At 36.6% G+C, this 17,428-nt stretch overlaps 1 protein-coding gene across 2 annotated transcripts; it reads left to right on the top strand.

Moving 5' to 3' along the window:
* Positions 1 to 12,819: 12,819 nt before the first annotated feature.
* Positions 12,820 to 16,297, top strand: LOC114164206 (putative squamosa promoter-binding-like protein 19). 2 transcript variants are annotated; one of them, XM_028048794.2, is made up of 4 exons: positions 12,820 to 13,028; positions 13,444 to 13,869; positions 13,989 to 14,125; positions 15,414 to 16,297. In XM_028048794.2, exons 2-4 carry the CDS (start codon positions 13,511 to 13,513, stop codon positions 16,007 to 16,009), a joined length of 1,092 nt encoding a protein of 363 aa, XP_027904595.1. In that variant the 5' UTR covers positions 12,820 to 13,028; positions 13,444 to 13,510; the 3' UTR covers positions 16,010 to 16,297. The 2 variants fall into 2 exon arrangements, with proteins under 2 accessions (XP_027904595.1, XP_027904587.1); XM_028048786.2 differs by lacking the exon at positions 12,820 to 13,028 and having other exon boundaries at positions 13,189 to 13,869.
* The last annotated feature ends 1,131 nt before the right edge of the window (positions 16,298 to 17,428 follow it).

Below are 17,428 nucleotides of genomic sequence, written 5' to 3'. Positions count from 1 at the left end.
ACATGGCCTACCTAGGTCCATTGTAAATGATAGGGACTCCAAGTTCCTAAGCCATTTTTGGAGAACCTTGTGGGGTAAACTTGGCACCAAGCTTCTATACTCACCACTTGCCATCCCCAAAGTGATGGCCAAACCGAGGTGGTTAATAGAACCCTAGGGCAAATGCTAAGATGTATGATAGTGTAAAACATTAGAGAGTGGGAGGAACTTCTTCCCCACATAGAGTTTGCCTACAATAGGGTTGTGCGTTCCACTACTTCTCATTCCCCTTTTGAGGTTGTATATGGGTTCAATCCCCTAACTCCCTTAGACCTCCTTCCCCTTCCCACTCATGAGGCATGGACTTGCCAAGATGGTGAGGCCAAAGCCAAGTACATCCAAGACTTGCATTCATAAGTCAAGGAAACCGTTGAGAGGAGAGTTAAGAAACAACAAGAAGATGGTAATAAGGGAAGAAAGGAAGTCATCTTCCAAGAGGGAGATTGGGTTTGGCTTCACTTGAGAAAGGAGAGATTCCCTACTCAAAGGAAGTCTAAGCTCCTCCCTAGAGGGGATGGCCCCTTTCAAGTCATTAGGAGAATTAACAACAATGCTTATGAGTTAGACTTACCCCCAAGCTACAACATAAGTAACTGATTCAATGTTTGTGACCTTTCTCCTTTTGATGTAGGGTTTAAGAATTCATGGTCGAATTCTCTCCAAGAAGGGGAGGATGATGAAGGCGTGACCACCTCCTTAGAAGCTCCCTCAAGAAGGATCACTAGAAGCATGTCTAGAGGGGAGTCTTCTATTCCATCATCTTTATCTTTGTTTTGCATTACTTGAGTTTGAATTCCCTAAGTTGGTTTCTAGTTGACTTATTTTGGTTGACTTGTTGACTTTGATCCAAAGTTGACCTTCGACCAAGATTAGATTAACTTAAACCAACATGTTAATCCTTTTTTGTCTTGTTTTGTAGGTAATTAAGAGAAAGTAGAGCATGGCTAAGTGGCACTTGGTGATTGGAGCACTTGGATGAAGTGGAAGAGAGAGGAAAGCAAAAAGCATAAAGCAAAAGCAAAAGTAGACATGTACCTTGTCTCCTTTTACCTTTGTGGTTTATGCCTTAGAAGGTCACTTGGTCTCCTTCCTCTTTTGGCCTATAATTCTCATGGGAATGCCTCCACCAATCATCTCCCTTCACTTAGCCAAGACTCACTCTCACATTAGGTTTAGGGTTTGCTAGTTAATCCTTTTTCATGTTTTTGTATTTGCTAAAGGACCCCTATGAACTCCTATTTAAAGGGTGCTCCTTGTCTTGTAAAAGGGTTGATCATTTTGTTTCTAAACTATTATGTTTCAACCATTAAATTTTCATGAGCTCTCCTTCCTAGAAGTGAACTCACATTTGCCTTATCTTGCTTGCAAGTGGCGGCACCATCACTCATCTCTAGGGCTTGGTTGGCTTAGATCCCCCCTATGAGTGGCGTGATTCTTCCATGCTTCATCTTCTATGCCTCCATTTTTAATGTTTCTTCTTTCATTTTGGTTCTTTAAGTGTTGTTAATGCCGTGTGAGTTTAAGCTTGAATCCAACTCTCTTCTTCCATTCATGAGCTTGAGAAATGAACCTTCACATCTAGATAGCTTGTTATCTTAATGTCCAATGGGAATTTTCAAAAAGCTTTCTTAAACAACTTCACCATATTCATAACTCTAAAAGAAAACAAGATAATCCTTCATCATATGTAAACTCCACCAATGGAAGCATTTCACTCCAACTACCCATATGATCCAGTACACATGCTCGAAGTAGATCTTCCAATGACTGGATTGTCCTCTCAGATTCACCATCTGGCTGAGGGTGATATGCGGAACTCATCCGCAAATAGGTCCTCAATGCTGCCTATAATGACTGCCAAAAGCGAGAAGTGAATCTCGGGTCTCTAATCTGAATACTTCCCTCACATATAACTCATCCAACTTGTCCATTGACATCTTCTGATTAATTGCCAAGAAATGAGCACATTTAGTCAGCATTTCTATGATCACCCAGATTGAATCATTTCCTTTAACTGATCTCGGCAGATGAGTCACGAAGTCCATGGTGATACTGTCCCATTTCCACTACAGGATATCCAGCGACTATAGTGCGCGACTTAGCCTCTGGTGTTCAATCTTAGCCTTCTGACACACCAAGCATGATGCCACAAAGTCGACGACATCAATTTTCATTTCGTTCCACCAGAAAAAATGTTTCAGATCCTTATACATCTTAGTCATACTCGGATGTATGCTAAGATGACTTTTATGCCCCTCTTCTAGAATCTGTTTCCTCAACCTCCAATTCCTAGGTACACATACTTTATCTCTGAATCGCAAAATGCCATCTGACCCCATCCAGTAATCTTTCCCCTTCTCAATACCCAGCCAATTCACAAACTACTACAATTCAGCGTCACTCTTCTGCCCATCTCGGATCATCCCTAAGATTTTGCTAGTCAAAGTCAAGTCACGGCACCGGATAGAATCCTTTCCCAGTTGTATACCCACATTCATATCCTTGAGCTTCTCAATCAACTCCAACTCTTTCACCATCATCGTTGGCATGTGCATCCTTTTTCAACTCAAGGCGTCTGCCACCACATTCGCCTTACCTGGATGGTAAAGTAACTCGAAGTCATAATCCCTAAGATACTCCATCCACCGTCTTTGCCTTATATTCAACTCCTTCTGATCAAACAGGTATTTTAGACTTTTGTGATCGCTGAAAACCTTGAATTGGGAGCCATACAAGTAGTCCCTCCAAGTCTTAAGAGCAAACACTGCTGCAGCTAACTCTAGATCATGTGTATGGTAGTACTTCTCATGCACTTTCAACTGCCTTGAGGCATAGGCTACTGGCCTTTTCTCTTGTATCAGCACATACCCCAAACCTTGATAAGACGCATCATAATATACCTCAAACTGCTTGCTTTTATCTAGTATAGCTAGCATTGGAGCTGTAGTCAATCTCTTCTTCATCTCCTCAAAACACTCTTCACACTTCTCTGTCTAAGAGAATGATTGATCTTTTCTAGTGAGTTGGGTGAAAAAACTCACAATTTTAAAGAACCCTTCTACAAATCTCCTATTGTACCCGGCCAATCCCAAGAAACTTCGTACCTCGATCACTGTACGTGGTCATTCCCATTTCAACACTGTCTCAATTTTACTCGGATCCACTACAATACCCTGCGAAAAGATAACATGTCCCAAAAATTGTACCTCTTCTAACCAGAACTCGCACTTGGATAGCTTGCCATATAGTTGATGTTCTCTAAGTACTGCCAATACAACTCTCAGATGGTCAGCATGCTCCTCCCTATTCCTAGAGTAGATGAGAATGTCATCTATGAACACCACCATAAACATGTCCAAATAGGGCCAGAATATCTGGTTCATGTAATCAATGAAGACTGTTGGAGCATTAGTTACTCCAAATGGAATTACTACACACTCATAATGTTCATATCTCGATCAGAACGTTGTCTTCTAGATGCCTTCCAATTTGACCAAGATCTGATGGTTTCCAAACCTCAAGTCAATCTTGGAGAATACACATGCCCCTCTCAACTGGTCCAACAGATCATTAATTCTCAACAGTGGATACTTGTTCTTTATTTTCAACTTGTTTAACTACCAGTAGTCAACAAATAACCGAGAACTTCCATCCTTCTTCTTCACTAGTAACATAAGAGCTCCCCATGGCGATGCACTCGGTCTGGTGAATTTCTTTTCTAACAAATCCTAGATCTACTTTTTCAACTCTGCTAGTTCTACCGGTGCCATTCTGTAAGGAGCCGTCGACAAAGGACTAGCCCCAGGGATTAGATCAATAGAGAAATTTATATCCCTGCTTTGTGGCAACTCGGGTATTTCATCTCGAAACACGTCAGCATATTCATCCACTACTGGTATTCTTCTAATATGCTCTTCTGTGCTTTTCTTCTCAGTATGAGCTACCACCATGAAGCAAGTAGATCTATCTTCTATCTCCTTCAAGACTCTGTGAGTTGAGATCAACTCAATCCCCTCTACTTTTGGGAACACCACTATGTGTCGTCCACAATCAATGACTATGTGATTGCTTAACAACTAGTCCATTCCCAAGATTACATCCAATCCCTCCAACGGTAAGCATACAAGGTTCACCTTGAACCTTCAACCCTCCACTTCAATCGAGCATCCAACACAAGCAGAATTAGTTGAAACTTGTCCCGATGCGGGTGTTGAGACTATTAACTCGCAACCCAGATCACGAGTTGACAATCTCAACCTTTTCACGCAGTCGTGAGATATGAAGGAGTGTGAAGCTCCTGAATCAAACAACACTAAAACCCGAGTATAAGACTACCTGACTAGGTGGCCTCCGTATTGGTCAAGGCGAAGACTTGGCCTACTGCTCTAAGCCGCTCTGTCGAGGGTGGCTGAGGTCGTGCTTCTGTAATAGTCTTCTTATTAGTACACTTGTTAGCAAAGTATCCCGGCTGATCACAGGCATAACACTTGCGAGGGTAAGTACTATTCCCTTAGTTGCCTGTCGGCTCAGTACAATTCCTCCTCATGTACTCTCCTCCATAATTATAGCATCGTAACTTCTACGAGGAAGACTAAGGCCTGCTGTAGGGCTTCTTCTGCGGTCTGCCCTTAACACTGGACTTCTGGGGTCGGCTGACCCTGTTGGCCCCATCTCTAGCTGCTCTACACTCTTGGACTGCTCGACCAAGACAGGAAACTCTCTAACCCTCAGGGTATGATGAATCGCCTCAACTCATGTCTCGACCCTCCCTCAAATTTCCTGTAGCGCCATTCTTCTGTGACGGCTTGCAAGTAGAACCTCGCCAGATATTCAAATCACTCCACATAAGCTTGTACTAACATGTTCCTCTGTTGAAGGGTGAGGAACTCGGCTTCGTGCTCATGTTTAGTATCAGGAAAGTACTTTTCTAGGAACCTTTTCCTGAAATTCACCCAATTTACTTCTTCCTTTCGGGTCTGCATCTGCTGCTACATCCTCATCCACTAGTATTCTGCCTTGGTCACCAAAAGCAATGTAGCAAAGGTCAGCTTATAGGCCTCGGTACACTCGATCACCCGGAATATCTTCTCACATTCATGCAATCATGCATCTGTGTCGTCCGGGTTGGCTTTACCAATGAACTTCACTGGCTTGTGATGCATGAAGTCCTCCATCATCACTGGTGTGATAGATGGAATCATCACCCTCGACTGCGCTACGACAGGCTGCATTGCATCCACCATCTTATGGATTGCATTCGCAATCTCATCAGCCCCAACGTTATTCCTGCGTCTCCTATTTTCCATTGCCTGTGCACGCCACATTTTTTAGTTGTTAACATTAAACAACTCTAATTATGTAAGAAAACAAGCAATTGTTAACAATCAAAAAGACACAAAAGTTTCACAAAGGAAACGCGGTCAGCTCACTCCCCATAGTCCCAAAAATCTTAAAAACTTTTGCTCTGATACCAAATGTAACATCCCTACTGCAAATTTCTTATTTAAAATAATTAATTACGAAAAGAACATCAAATATCAAACTTTTATTATTTCCTAAACACGGGAAAAATGAAAAATTGTTCAAAGCATCAAAGATCAATTAAAACTATAATAATAGTCTTATTACAATTTCCAAAATCCAATAAAAAATAGAAAACATAAATAAGTCATAGCTCGAATCCCAAGCTAGCCCCTCTCTCCGTCTCAAGTGTTAGCAGCATCACCAACTGCTCCTGTGTAAAGAATTAAACGATCATCGCAAAGCACGAAGAGAAAGGGTGAGCTCAATAATAAAAGAAAACACATTAATTAAACAATATAATTACACCCAGTTACATCATTATAGTTATACCTTGGACAAGTTCTTAATACCCCAAGGCTTTTCAACCTTCAATTCACATAGCAAGGTTAACCATGGAGTCATGATTTATGATGCTCACACGAACCTGTTCACTCGTGGTTTTGCCCCTACGAACCTCCGCGCTTGTAGTCCTAATCTACGGACCTACCCGCCCATAGTCCAACACATGTGATCCACCAGCTACGTACCTCCTCGCACGCAGCATCTCTCAAATGTGAGCATGAAACATACAGATCTACCTCGCTCGTATCCCCACATGAGAGTAACTAGGTATGAACCTACCATCTATGAACCTACCCGCTCATGGCACAGCATCTCCTGATCCACGTCCGCATCAATGCGTACAAACAACACACACAAATTGTAGTAAAAACGCTTGGGCTAGAAGCCTTAGCTTGAGCGAGCGTGCTATAGTGGCTCACTACGAAGCCTCGCTTAAGTGAGCCTTTTCTCGCTTAGGCGAGATCGCCCTTCGCCTAAAACCAAAACCCTCACCTAGGCGGCGAGTTACGGAGAACACAAAACCTGGCACGATTTCTCCCTTAAGTGAGAATCACTCGCCTGAGCGAGTTGCTTTGTTGCCCAAAATATACATACAGAAAGAGCTCCCCTAACCTGGAAATTCCTTGCTCCAATTGGTCCTCTAACCTTAGCTTTGTGCTACCCGAGAACCCTTCTTTGCTTTCCCAAGATAAATGCAGCTCTTCTCTTAACCCACTCTCACTTTTCCCCTCTGAAATTGTCCTCCTCTTAGCACTCTAGGTTTTCTAGTCTCCAAACCCTTCCACTGGCCTTATTTTGCCCTTTTTATATGTCCTTAATTATGGTATATTGGCAAAAACGAAAATAATTAGAATTATCCTTAATGGATTGATGTTTTGGGTGTTAATGGTCATTCAAAGGCCATTACCATTAGTGGCTGCCCTTTCAGCCCACTTGGCTACCCTCTCTTGACATCTAGGGTTTTCTCTACCCTTCCATATTCAAGTTAAGGTAAAATTTAGCAAAAAGAGAGTTTTAATTTCATTCTTAACAAGGTTTGAACCCACAACCACTCAATTACAAAGCAAGTGCACAACCAATTCAACCAATCATGTTTCATGATAATTCCTATAATTTTAGGATTACATTATCATTACTCCCATTCAATCATAACCTTAAAATAAAGCACATAATAAAATATCATACAATTGGCATACATAGAACTCGAACCCAAGTCCTCTCACACAACCAAGTACTCTCAACCACTTGAGCTAGTACTTTTCCACGTCACAACAATTAACATTAAATACCATAAAGGCTTTTACTACCCGCATTTATTAAATAATTATTTATTTAATTATTTAAATTTCTCGGGTGTTACATAATCGAGCATAATTTTTAGTACTCGGCCTAATGTAGGATTGTCTTGTTCTTTTTTTAGATTATTGAATATGGTGTGAGTTGAAATCCCCACTGGACATTAAGATAGCATGCTATCTAGATGTGAAGGTTCCTTTCACAAAGCTCAGGAGAAGAAGATGATGGATTGATTCAAAATAAAAAGGAAATGGAATGCGCATAAACCATAAAAAACCAAGAACAATTAAAGGAAGAAGAAAGCATAAAGTGGAAAGGAAAGGAATGGTAAAAATGTGAGCAACACGCCACTACAAGGCCAAGCCATGCAACCTTGAAGATGAGTGGATGTGTGTCACCACTTGCTATGCAAGATAAAGCTTAAAAGTATTCACTCTCTAGGGAGGAAACTCTCACAAATGGTTGATACACAAAGGTGTTTAATTTCTCCAAAATGTTCAACGCCTTTTACAAGTGTTATAGGACCCCTTATATAGAAGTGTTTAGGGGTCTCTAAGCAAAAGCACAAAGTTCTAAAAAGGATTACAATGCAAATAATAAAGCCTAGAGTCTAGAAAGTAGGTCAACAAAAGCTAAATATGACAGTTCACAATTTATTCACATATTAGATTATTTTAATTAGATTCTTTGCATGGATTCATAAGATTAACATGTTAAAAACACATCAGACCACATTCTTCATTTCTAATAAGCCTAGTTCAATTCTTAGCTTGTTAAACATATTGCTAGCTAATGGTTTTGTGAATAAATCAGCCAATTGATTTTAAATTTTAAAAAATTGAATTTCACAATCTCTCTTTTGAACATGATCTTGGATGAAATGATGCTTAATCTCAATATGCTTGGTTTTAGAATGTTGTATTGGATTCTTGGTTAAGTTGATAGCACTAGTATTATTACAATGCAAAGGTACCTTGCTTAGCTTTACACCATAGTCCATGAGTTGATGCTTCAACCATATGACTTGTGCACATCTATTTCCAACTGCTATGTATTTAGCTTCAGCAGTAGAGAGTGCCACACATGCTTACTTTTTGCTATTCCATTAGATTGGACTTGAGCCAAGTAGGTGGTAAGTGCCACTTGTGCTTTTCCTATCCAATTTGTACCCTACATAATCATAATCTGAAAAATCACTAAGAGTTATGTTAGAATCACATGGATACCATAAACAAACATTAGTTGTTCCTTTCAGATACTTTAGAATCTTTTTTGCAACGTTTAGGTGTGACTCCTTTAGATTGGATTGCAACCTTGCGCACAAGCAAACATTAAACTGAATATATGGCCTACTTGTTATAAGATGGAGCAAAGACCCAATCAACCTTCTATATTTTGTTGAATCAACTTGTTGGCCAACCTCATCTGTATCCATAAGACAATTTGTAGCAATTGGCGTGGTAGCTTCCTTGCAATCCTCCATTTTGAACTTTTTCAACAAGTCAAAACAGTATTTTGATTGCCTTAAAAATGTTTCATGCTTGATTTGCTTGACTTGTAGCCATAAAAAGTAAGTAAGCTCACACATCATGTACATATCAAATTCTCCCTGCATAGTTGCATCAAACTCTTCACACATGATGTTATTATTTGAGCCAAAGATGATATCATCAACATACACTTGAACAAGTATAACATCACTTTCATGTTTTCTAATGAAGAGTGTTTTATCAATTACACCTCTAATGTACATCACACTGGACATTAAAATAACAAGTTATCTAGATGTGAAGATGCGCTTCAAAAGGCTCAAAGAGAGGGAAAGGAATCAGTTAAACAAGAAATCGACACAAGATAGTAATAGAAACCAAAATGCACAATTGAAAAAAGGGAAAAGCAAGTTTAAAAGGGAAGCAATGCAGGTGGAAATGGAAGAGATGGAGCACGCGACTCATAGGGGGGCCATATGGCTAACCAACCCTAGAGATGAATGGTGAAGTCACCACTTGCTATGCAAGATAAGACAAGGAGAACCTCCACTCCTAGGAGAAAGGCCTCACAATTTTTGTGTGGTTGAAACATCAATGTATAAACTCAAAATGATAAACACTTTTTACAAGCTAAAGAGCACCCTTTATATAGAGTTCCTCTAAGGGCCTCCAAGAAATAAACAAAAGTGAAAAAAGATTATATAGCAAATACAAAAACCCAACATTCTATAAGGTAGGTCAACATGGTGCAACAAAAGGAATGAAATGAGCACTCCCATGAGGACTCTTAGCCAAGGGTGGCGCCTCCATGTGGTCCAAGTGTACCACCAAGGTACACTTGCTTTTACTTTTATTTTATGCCTTTTTCCTTTCCTCTCTCCCCCACATAGTTTCCACATCATCTCCATCTTCCAATAGTGTTGCGCCTCTTATCCCATGCTTCTTTAACCTAATTAAACCTACAAAACAAGTAAACATAAATTAGCATGTTAGCTTATGTGAAGTCAACTCTAGTCAACAAGTCAAACCTAGGGAAAAGTCAACAAGTCAACTAAGGTTGAGTCAACTAAGTTAACTTAGGAAAATCACAATAATGAAATGAAAAACAAGGATAAAGATGAAGGGCTAGAAGTCCCCCCTCTAGACATGCTCCTTGTGATCCTTCTTGGGACAACTTCCATGACATCTTGTGTGGTTAAGCCTTCATCAACTTTTCCTACCTCTAAAGTAGTAGCATAATCATCGGCTTTGGATTCAATTAGTTTTGCCTTAACACTTGGAATATAACCCCACATGGACTTTCCACGAAGAAAGTTTTTTATAACATAACTCTAGTAGGGATAATTTTTACCATCCAATTGCACATTAATAGACTAAACCTTTACAAGTTGTCGTAATAAATCGAATATAAAAACAGAAATGCGAATCACACATCGAAAACAACGAACATAACAAAATACAAACTCAATGTTAGAGGATTGCAAATATCTTAAAATGACATAAAGAACATGGTCATAACATCCAAAAACGCATCAAAGTAGAAAACAAAATTACGATTGGGTGAAACCTAAAAAATTGCAAAAGAGACTTATGACTTAGGACGTAGGCCTTCGGGCTTAGGAATTAGGATTTAGGAAAGAGGAACTACAACAAAAATTTCTTCTCAATCAAAAAATTTGCAAAAAAAGCTTGGGGCTTAAGATTTAGGAAAGAGGAACTACTACAGAAATTTCTTCTTAATCAAACAATTTGCAAAAAAAGGCTTAGGACTTAGGATTTAGGAAAGAGGAACTACTAAAAAAATTCCAAGAATCCATTTTCAATCACAAAATATATTTTGGAAAGAAGGACCCATAATATATTTTCTTTCAAATCATATTATTTTCATATTTTTAATTAGTATTTATTTAAACGAATGATGTTTTATTTATATATTTATAAATATTCAAATTATCTTCTTTTAAATATGATTTTGAATTTTAGTCTAGTTATTTGAATTTGGATTCATAAAAATTCAATTAGTTTTTTCTAGAAAATATGGATTAAGATTTCGTCCATAATTTAAAAGGATTTCTTTGTACATTCGAGTTATATAAAGTGAGGGGTGATGACGGATGAGAAAAGGTGTATGTTTAAGTATTTCATTATTATTCTTAAACTAAAAATTTATCATTATATCCACCCTTTATACTTTTTTAAATATTAATTAAGTAATGTTTTTTACAACAAATAAAAACTACTTAAAAAGTATCACATTGCCAAATATTAAATATTAAAAAGATACACATTAGTTTCTAATAAATATAAAAAAAGAAATTGTAATGATATTAATATTAAATAAAATTATCAAATAAAAATTATATAAAAATGTAGAAATAAAAGCAATTAAATGTGTGTTTTAAAAGTAAATTGAGAAATTAAGACCAAAGAAAATTTCATATAACCGTTTTAAATTATTTAATAAATTAAAAATATTTTAATAAATAAAAATGGAAGTCGTTCAAAAATATACATGTTCATACTCTATTTTTATATTTAATTTTAATAGTCAAATATTACCTGTATTTAAACTGATATACATATCCGATTAATAGAAAATTTCTATTAAAATCAAGACAGATTTAGATAATAAAAAAAATCTCATTTTTTTTATAAATTTTCATAAATAAAATTAAATAGATTAATTTTTTATTTTTTAATTAATATAATATAATAAAGTAGTACTTTTTATCTAAAGTAATTTATCAAAGTTCTAGTCAATTTTTTTTCTCAATCTATCATTTTCCTTAAATAATACCTGCATAAACGGATTCAGTTGTTATCCTCTGTACAATATTCAATGTTCATATTAATTTCATTTGCAATATTTATTTAAGACAAAGAAAACCCTAAAAGAGATTGCGTAAGAAGAAAGTGGGAATCAACAATAATTCGTCGTCTTAAACCAGCACCAAAACCAAAAGTTATACCAATTAACCAATCCCTAAAGTGTGGAGAATATACGCTAATCATTTCTAATGAACTAAAACATTGTTGTTTTGTTTCACCTAAGCTTCTTCCCTTGGTTGGACAAAATAACTTGAGCCTGTTCAAGTCCAATTCTACCCACAAAAACCAAAACCAACAACTCATAACTCCCAATTCTATGTGTGTTTGTCTCTCTCTTCTTTTGTCATTCTTACTTTTCATTTGTTACTATTGCTGATTATCTGGAAAGTTGCATGTACAGTCCAAAGTTCCAGTCACTTTCTCCACCTTACTATATTTCCATTTGGCCACAACCATTATTCATTCTAGATACATTATTTTTAGGAGTGTTAACTCACTGGGTCATCATCAATTAAAATTTAGAAAGTTTTAAAACTAGAGTTTAGATGGTCGTGGATTCAACTCTTCCCCTAATAAAATTTAATAATTAATAATTATTAATAAAAAAATAAAAATTATTTTATAGATAAAAAAGTTATCTATAAAAAAAATAGACATGTGGTATATTTGAAGTTTTACTTGCCACTGTGTAGGATGAGACAAATATAAATTATTTTATAAGTATTCTGAGTTCCATGACTTGGGTTCATTCCTTCTTCTAGAATTTTTTGTAAAATCGGTTTATTACTATTTTTATGACCTTGAAAGTTTTATTTAATATATTGGGAAGTCAATTTTGAAAATTTTTCATTAGGTGCTTAAATTAATGTTTTAATTAGTTGTCAAATTTTTTCAATGTTTTATAATTAGATCTGCAAATGAAATCACCTTAAATTCTTATTTTCTAACCATTTAAACCGCTATAAACTAATTTCAAAAACGCAATTATAAAATTTCGCAATATCAAATATATGGTTGCAATTTTTGTAATTTAAAGACCTCGTTAAAATTTTTCAAAATGTTCGAGATTTAAGGATGAATTAAACAAAACTTTAACCAATGTGTGAGTTAAATTCGTTTATAAGTGTTAAATTTCTATAAATAAAAGAAGCAATTTTTCTTATCATTACTTTAACGAAGAATGACTAAAAAAGGAAGTCAAAAATGAAAGACCAGTGAAACTTACCGGTAAGAAAACAACAGGGAAAAAAAGAGAAAGAAAAAGAACAGTGTTTTGCATAATTTTTTGTTGAGTAAAGGTAATTGCTTCCTATTGATCCAGATTGTGTCCCCTACTCCACATCTAGAGCTCATTGAATTGGAGTTGGTGAGCCACTTTTTCACTCCAACAAGGTTTTTTTCTTCTCAGAGACAAACACAAGACATGTGTCTCGCGCCTTCTCTGCCCATTTTCTTGGAGGCCTTCTCTGCAGCTTTGAGAATTTAAGGGTTTAAGATTTACATAACTATGTGAGTTTGGTGAAGTTTCTCTCTGCGTTTATTTTTAAATGCGAAAGCTTTGTGTGTTATTTTTATATTCTCTCACAGAAAACAACAAAAGTCCTTGAATTGACATTAATTTCTTTTCAACCCCTTTGAGGGTCAAGTTGCATTTGAGGTTGAGGTGACGTTCATGTCTATAGTCTTTCAGAATATCTTCCAATATCCATCTCTTTTTATTTTTTCTTTCAATTTTTTGCAATCTTTTCAGTTAATGCATTTATTCTTTTGCCTTCCTCTGGGAACCCAATTCTGATTTCCATCTTGGTGTTGTTGATTGACCCCTTTATCCTGCTTTGGTTCCTAAGTCAAAGTCTTCTTCAGCTTGTGGTGATAACACAAGGGGATTCAAGTTCTGATTCCTGTGTGAGTGAGTGCCTTACAGGTTTGGCTTTGGCATCTTAAAAGGGACATAAAGCATCGTAGTTTGTGGGAGCAACTGACTGTTGGTTATGGATTGGGACGGGAAAGAGTTTGCCTGGGATCCACGTGGGCTGGAGCTGGCTAATGGTGAAGGACAGAGGAATGAAGCTGCTTCAGTGGATTTGAGGCTTGGTGAGGAAAAATCAGTCCCAGATGTTGCTAAGGAGCCTAGAGACTCAAAAACTGTGTCTTCGCCATCTGGGTCATCAAAAAGATCCCGCCTTCAGAATGGATCACAGAATATGTGTTGTTCTGTTGATGGATGCACCTCTGACCTCAGTGATTGCAGAGAGTATCATAGGCGTCATAGGGTCTGTGAAAAGCACTCCAAAACCCCAGTTGTGTTGGTGGGGGGCAAACAACAACGGTTCTGCCAGCAATGCAGCAGGTATTGTTTGGAGTTTGGTTATGTGGGAGTTGGAGATTTAGGGATTGGAATTTCTCCCCTTCTGTTGTTTGGTTTGATGTGTTTTGTAACATGGGGTGTTACCAATTGTTGTTGTGTAGGTTTCACTCACTTGGGGAGTTTGATGAGGTTAAGAGGAGTTGTAGGAAAAGGCTTGATGGGCATAACAGGCGCAGGAGGAAGCCTCAGCCTCCCTCTCTTTTCATGGCTGCTGAGAAATTCATGTACAATTACAAAGGTTTGTGCCTTTTGTATATTATTGTTAAATTCATCTCAGTTGTGTGATTGAGTTGAAGTAAGTGTGAGAGGATAACCCCCAATTCGAAAGAAACAACAGAACCCTGCCACCAAACTATAACCTTTTGGTTTTAAGCTGCTTAGTGCTATGAAGCTGTGTGAAAATAGAATTACAACTTTGCTTAAGGTTATTTATGCTGAATTAGATTATACTAAGCCAAAATACACTATTTGGATGTTGTCATGATAAAGCTAAGTGATTATCAATCTTTGACTTTTACTAGAAACTTAATTAGTGTTAGAATATGACATGTAGATCATACATGGTTCCCATGGAGTTTAATTGTTCGTTAAGTTTGTTGGTGGAGAAAAATAAGTAGAAGAGCATTTCTATTTCTTGAAACTCTTTATATGAGAGTAGAGACCTTTGTTTACGCTATAGTTACCTGTAGGCTGTCAGTCTATTTCCTATATTGACAGATTCAATGTTTTGAGCTATACCTTTGAAAACTAAATGCAATGTGCATAACATTTCATAAAACAATAAGTCACTCCTAATTCGGTTGTCATGTGTGGTAAATACGTAACCCCTTTTATTTTTAATTAAAGAAAAGGCCTCAAAAGCATTTTTTAAGGAATTACAAGTAGAAATGTATAATGAGAAAGTGTAATATTTAATGTTATAAAGCAAGTAGGAGGATTAGCAGAAGAATATTGTAGGAAGATTTAGAATTGAACAAAACCGAGGTTTTAAGTTAGAACGTAATACTTCATGCAAATTACCTAAACTTGCTAGGCCAACCCAAACGAGTTACCAAAAGTGCCTATAGAAATGCATTTAAATTTTGTCCTTCAGAATCATTCGTTATTGCTTCCTTAGTTAGTACTTCTTAAGTAGACACTTAATTAAGCTAAAAATAGTGTTATTCTCATCCTCTCTTGGAAAGAAATTATTAACGAAAAATGTAAATGCATTTAATGTTTTGGAAGTATAAGAAAATTTCAATATTTACCATACAACGGAAGGGAAGTAGAAGGATATAAACTTAAATCATTGGTTTTAGACTGATATTAAAGATACAAAAGCAAACATTTGAGTGAAAATAGAACATCTATTACTAATAATACAGAATTCATTTAGTTCCTTTCTTTGATATTAACAAAGATTGTTAAACTATTCTAGACAGTTTCATGTCATTTTTTTCATTAACAGCTGTTTCTTGTGATTATTTCCCATCCTCCACCAGTGTAATTAATGTGAACTTTTGCACTACCTTTCTGCAACTTAGGACCTAGAATCCTGCATTTTGGCAGCCCGGAGACATATGTGAACCCTATTATGAGGAGTATGTGGTCTGCCACTGCCAAAACTGGAGCTGAATCTGGTTATGATCCACCTCGACTGTTATACAGAATTGACAAGCACAAGCAAGACAAGGGACATGCTCTTTGGCAAGAAAATGACCCTATTGTAGGCAATGCTAATGAAGCAATGCTTGGAGCTCCCGTTTGTCAGCCTATTCATGGCACTATCACCCCATCAACCGGTGGAAAGAGCAGCCGAAAGCACTCTTCAGATGCAAAACCTGGATCCTTTGACTCAGGTTGTGCTCTCTATCTTCTGTCAACACTTCAATCACAAAGTCCAGAGTCGAGTATGGTGCAATCTAGCATCACATGTCCAATGCAATCTCCATCAGGATCTGTGCATTTTGATACTGTGAATGAATATGCCTACTCAGAAACGGAAAAAGATAATCCTAGTGGTCAAGTATTGGTTCTTGATAACACAACCAACCTTCATTGCAATGGAATGCTGCAAATGGGGTTAGATGGTTTGGTTGAAAATGACGACCCACTTACACTTCCCTTCTTGTGGGAGTAGGTGGCTAAGTGGTTATATCTTTTGGGAAATTTATGGATTCAAAACCTTATCTGTGTGTACTCCAATGCTTAAAGCTTGAACTTGTTGAAGCTTTCAATAAGGGTCCTTTGTTGCTATCAATCTAGTTGTGGTTTTGCACAATTGTTTGTGCTGATGAGGATGAAATGGATTGTATGCCGTTGTCTATTTTCTTTCATTTGTCATGAGATCAGTTTGAACAGTTCTTGAGTTGTTTCCTTTGATGGAAGATTTCAATTTTTATTGAGATTTTTGGTTCATGATAGATAACTATCCCATTTGATATACTAAAAAACTATCAAGATGGAATGCAATTGTCAATATAACTGTATTATGCATAGCTTGGTGATTATTGACCACATGAAGTAATGTGCACGACAAAATCAACGAAGTTGGAGTAGGGTCAACACCTTTTTTGAATTGGATGGATGAACGGTGGCAAATGGTGTCCACTTTTAGAAAGAAATCAGAACCAAATGGGCATTCAGATGGCCTTTGTTCCATTAAATGATGGGGTTTGAAGAAAAGTTAGTGGTAGCACTGTATATCCAATAGCCATGGTGTTTTAAATTAGGAAAATAATTCCAACACTGTCTCTCAGAAGTGCCTTTGAATCATCCTACATTATTCTTTGAAGTCACTCTAAATATTTTCCTAGTATGCGTTATTTTTCATTTATGGGTCTGGAATGCTGCAAGCTAAGAGAGGGACCAATAGCTAGAAAATTGTTGATTTGACATCTTTCACTCTCATGGCTGTCAAAACTATAATGTTTAATTTTGCATCACATATGTGGCCAGCAATCATTGTTGCCGAGAGCAGGATCTGCATTATCTGTTGTAGTTTTCAGGAATATAGAATATAATAAATTGGTAGTTGTTTAAGAGAGAAAAATATCATAATTAATTGTAACACTAGGATTATTTTATACACTTCAGTTATTGCTTCCAGATATTAAAAAGTAGTTTTAGGTTAGTGAATTTATCACATTCTTATGTTTAGGATTAGTTTTGAAAGGTATCTTATATTATTGATTTATAGTAATATAAAAATACTCATCCATTTTACTTCTAGTTCCCATGACAAAAAGGGTGTGTGTGTATATATATATATATATATATATATAAATGAAAATAAATTTACTTTACGAAAATTTATTTTTCATCTCCTTTCTCATATGTTTCTCTTTCCACTATTTTTACAATTTTAATTAAATATTTCTTTCATTTGAAAGCGCTAAATGCTAATCAAATGTTTCTAGAGATAATAGTATTCTTAAGTACAATTTCTGAATATTCATTTGTCTTTGATTGTGTCGCTGCTAAAATGTGAAAGAGACTAGTTGTCACTCTTAATTTGGATTTTTCTTTCTTTGAAGCAATATTAGGTAGGTTCTCTCTA

Source organism: Vigna unguiculata, chromosome 1 (genome assembly GCF_037176805.1).
Source record: "Vigna unguiculata cultivar grain cowpea cultivar isolate G323 ecotype 2 chromosome 1, ASM3717680v1, whole genome shotgun sequence".
Lineage (NCBI taxonomy): Eukaryota > Viridiplantae > Streptophyta > Magnoliopsida > Fabales > Fabaceae > Vigna > Vigna unguiculata.
The sequence above is the reverse complement of the archived record's forward strand: the minus strand, read 5'-3'. Positions and strand labels throughout refer to the sequence as shown.

Coding starts and splice junctions, on each gene's coding strand:
- LOC114164206 (XM_028048794.2), top strand. CDS start 13,511: ATGGATTGGGACGGGAAAGAGTTTGCCTGGGATCCACGTGGGCTGGAG. Junction 13,870..13,988: donor TTCTGCCAGCAATGCAGCAG/GTATTGTTTGGA, acceptor GTTGTTGTGTAG/GTTTCACTCACTTGGGGAGT. Junction 14,126..15,413: donor ATTCATGTACAATTACAAAG/GTTTGTGCCTTT, acceptor TCTGCAACTTAG/GACCTAGAATCCTGCATTTT.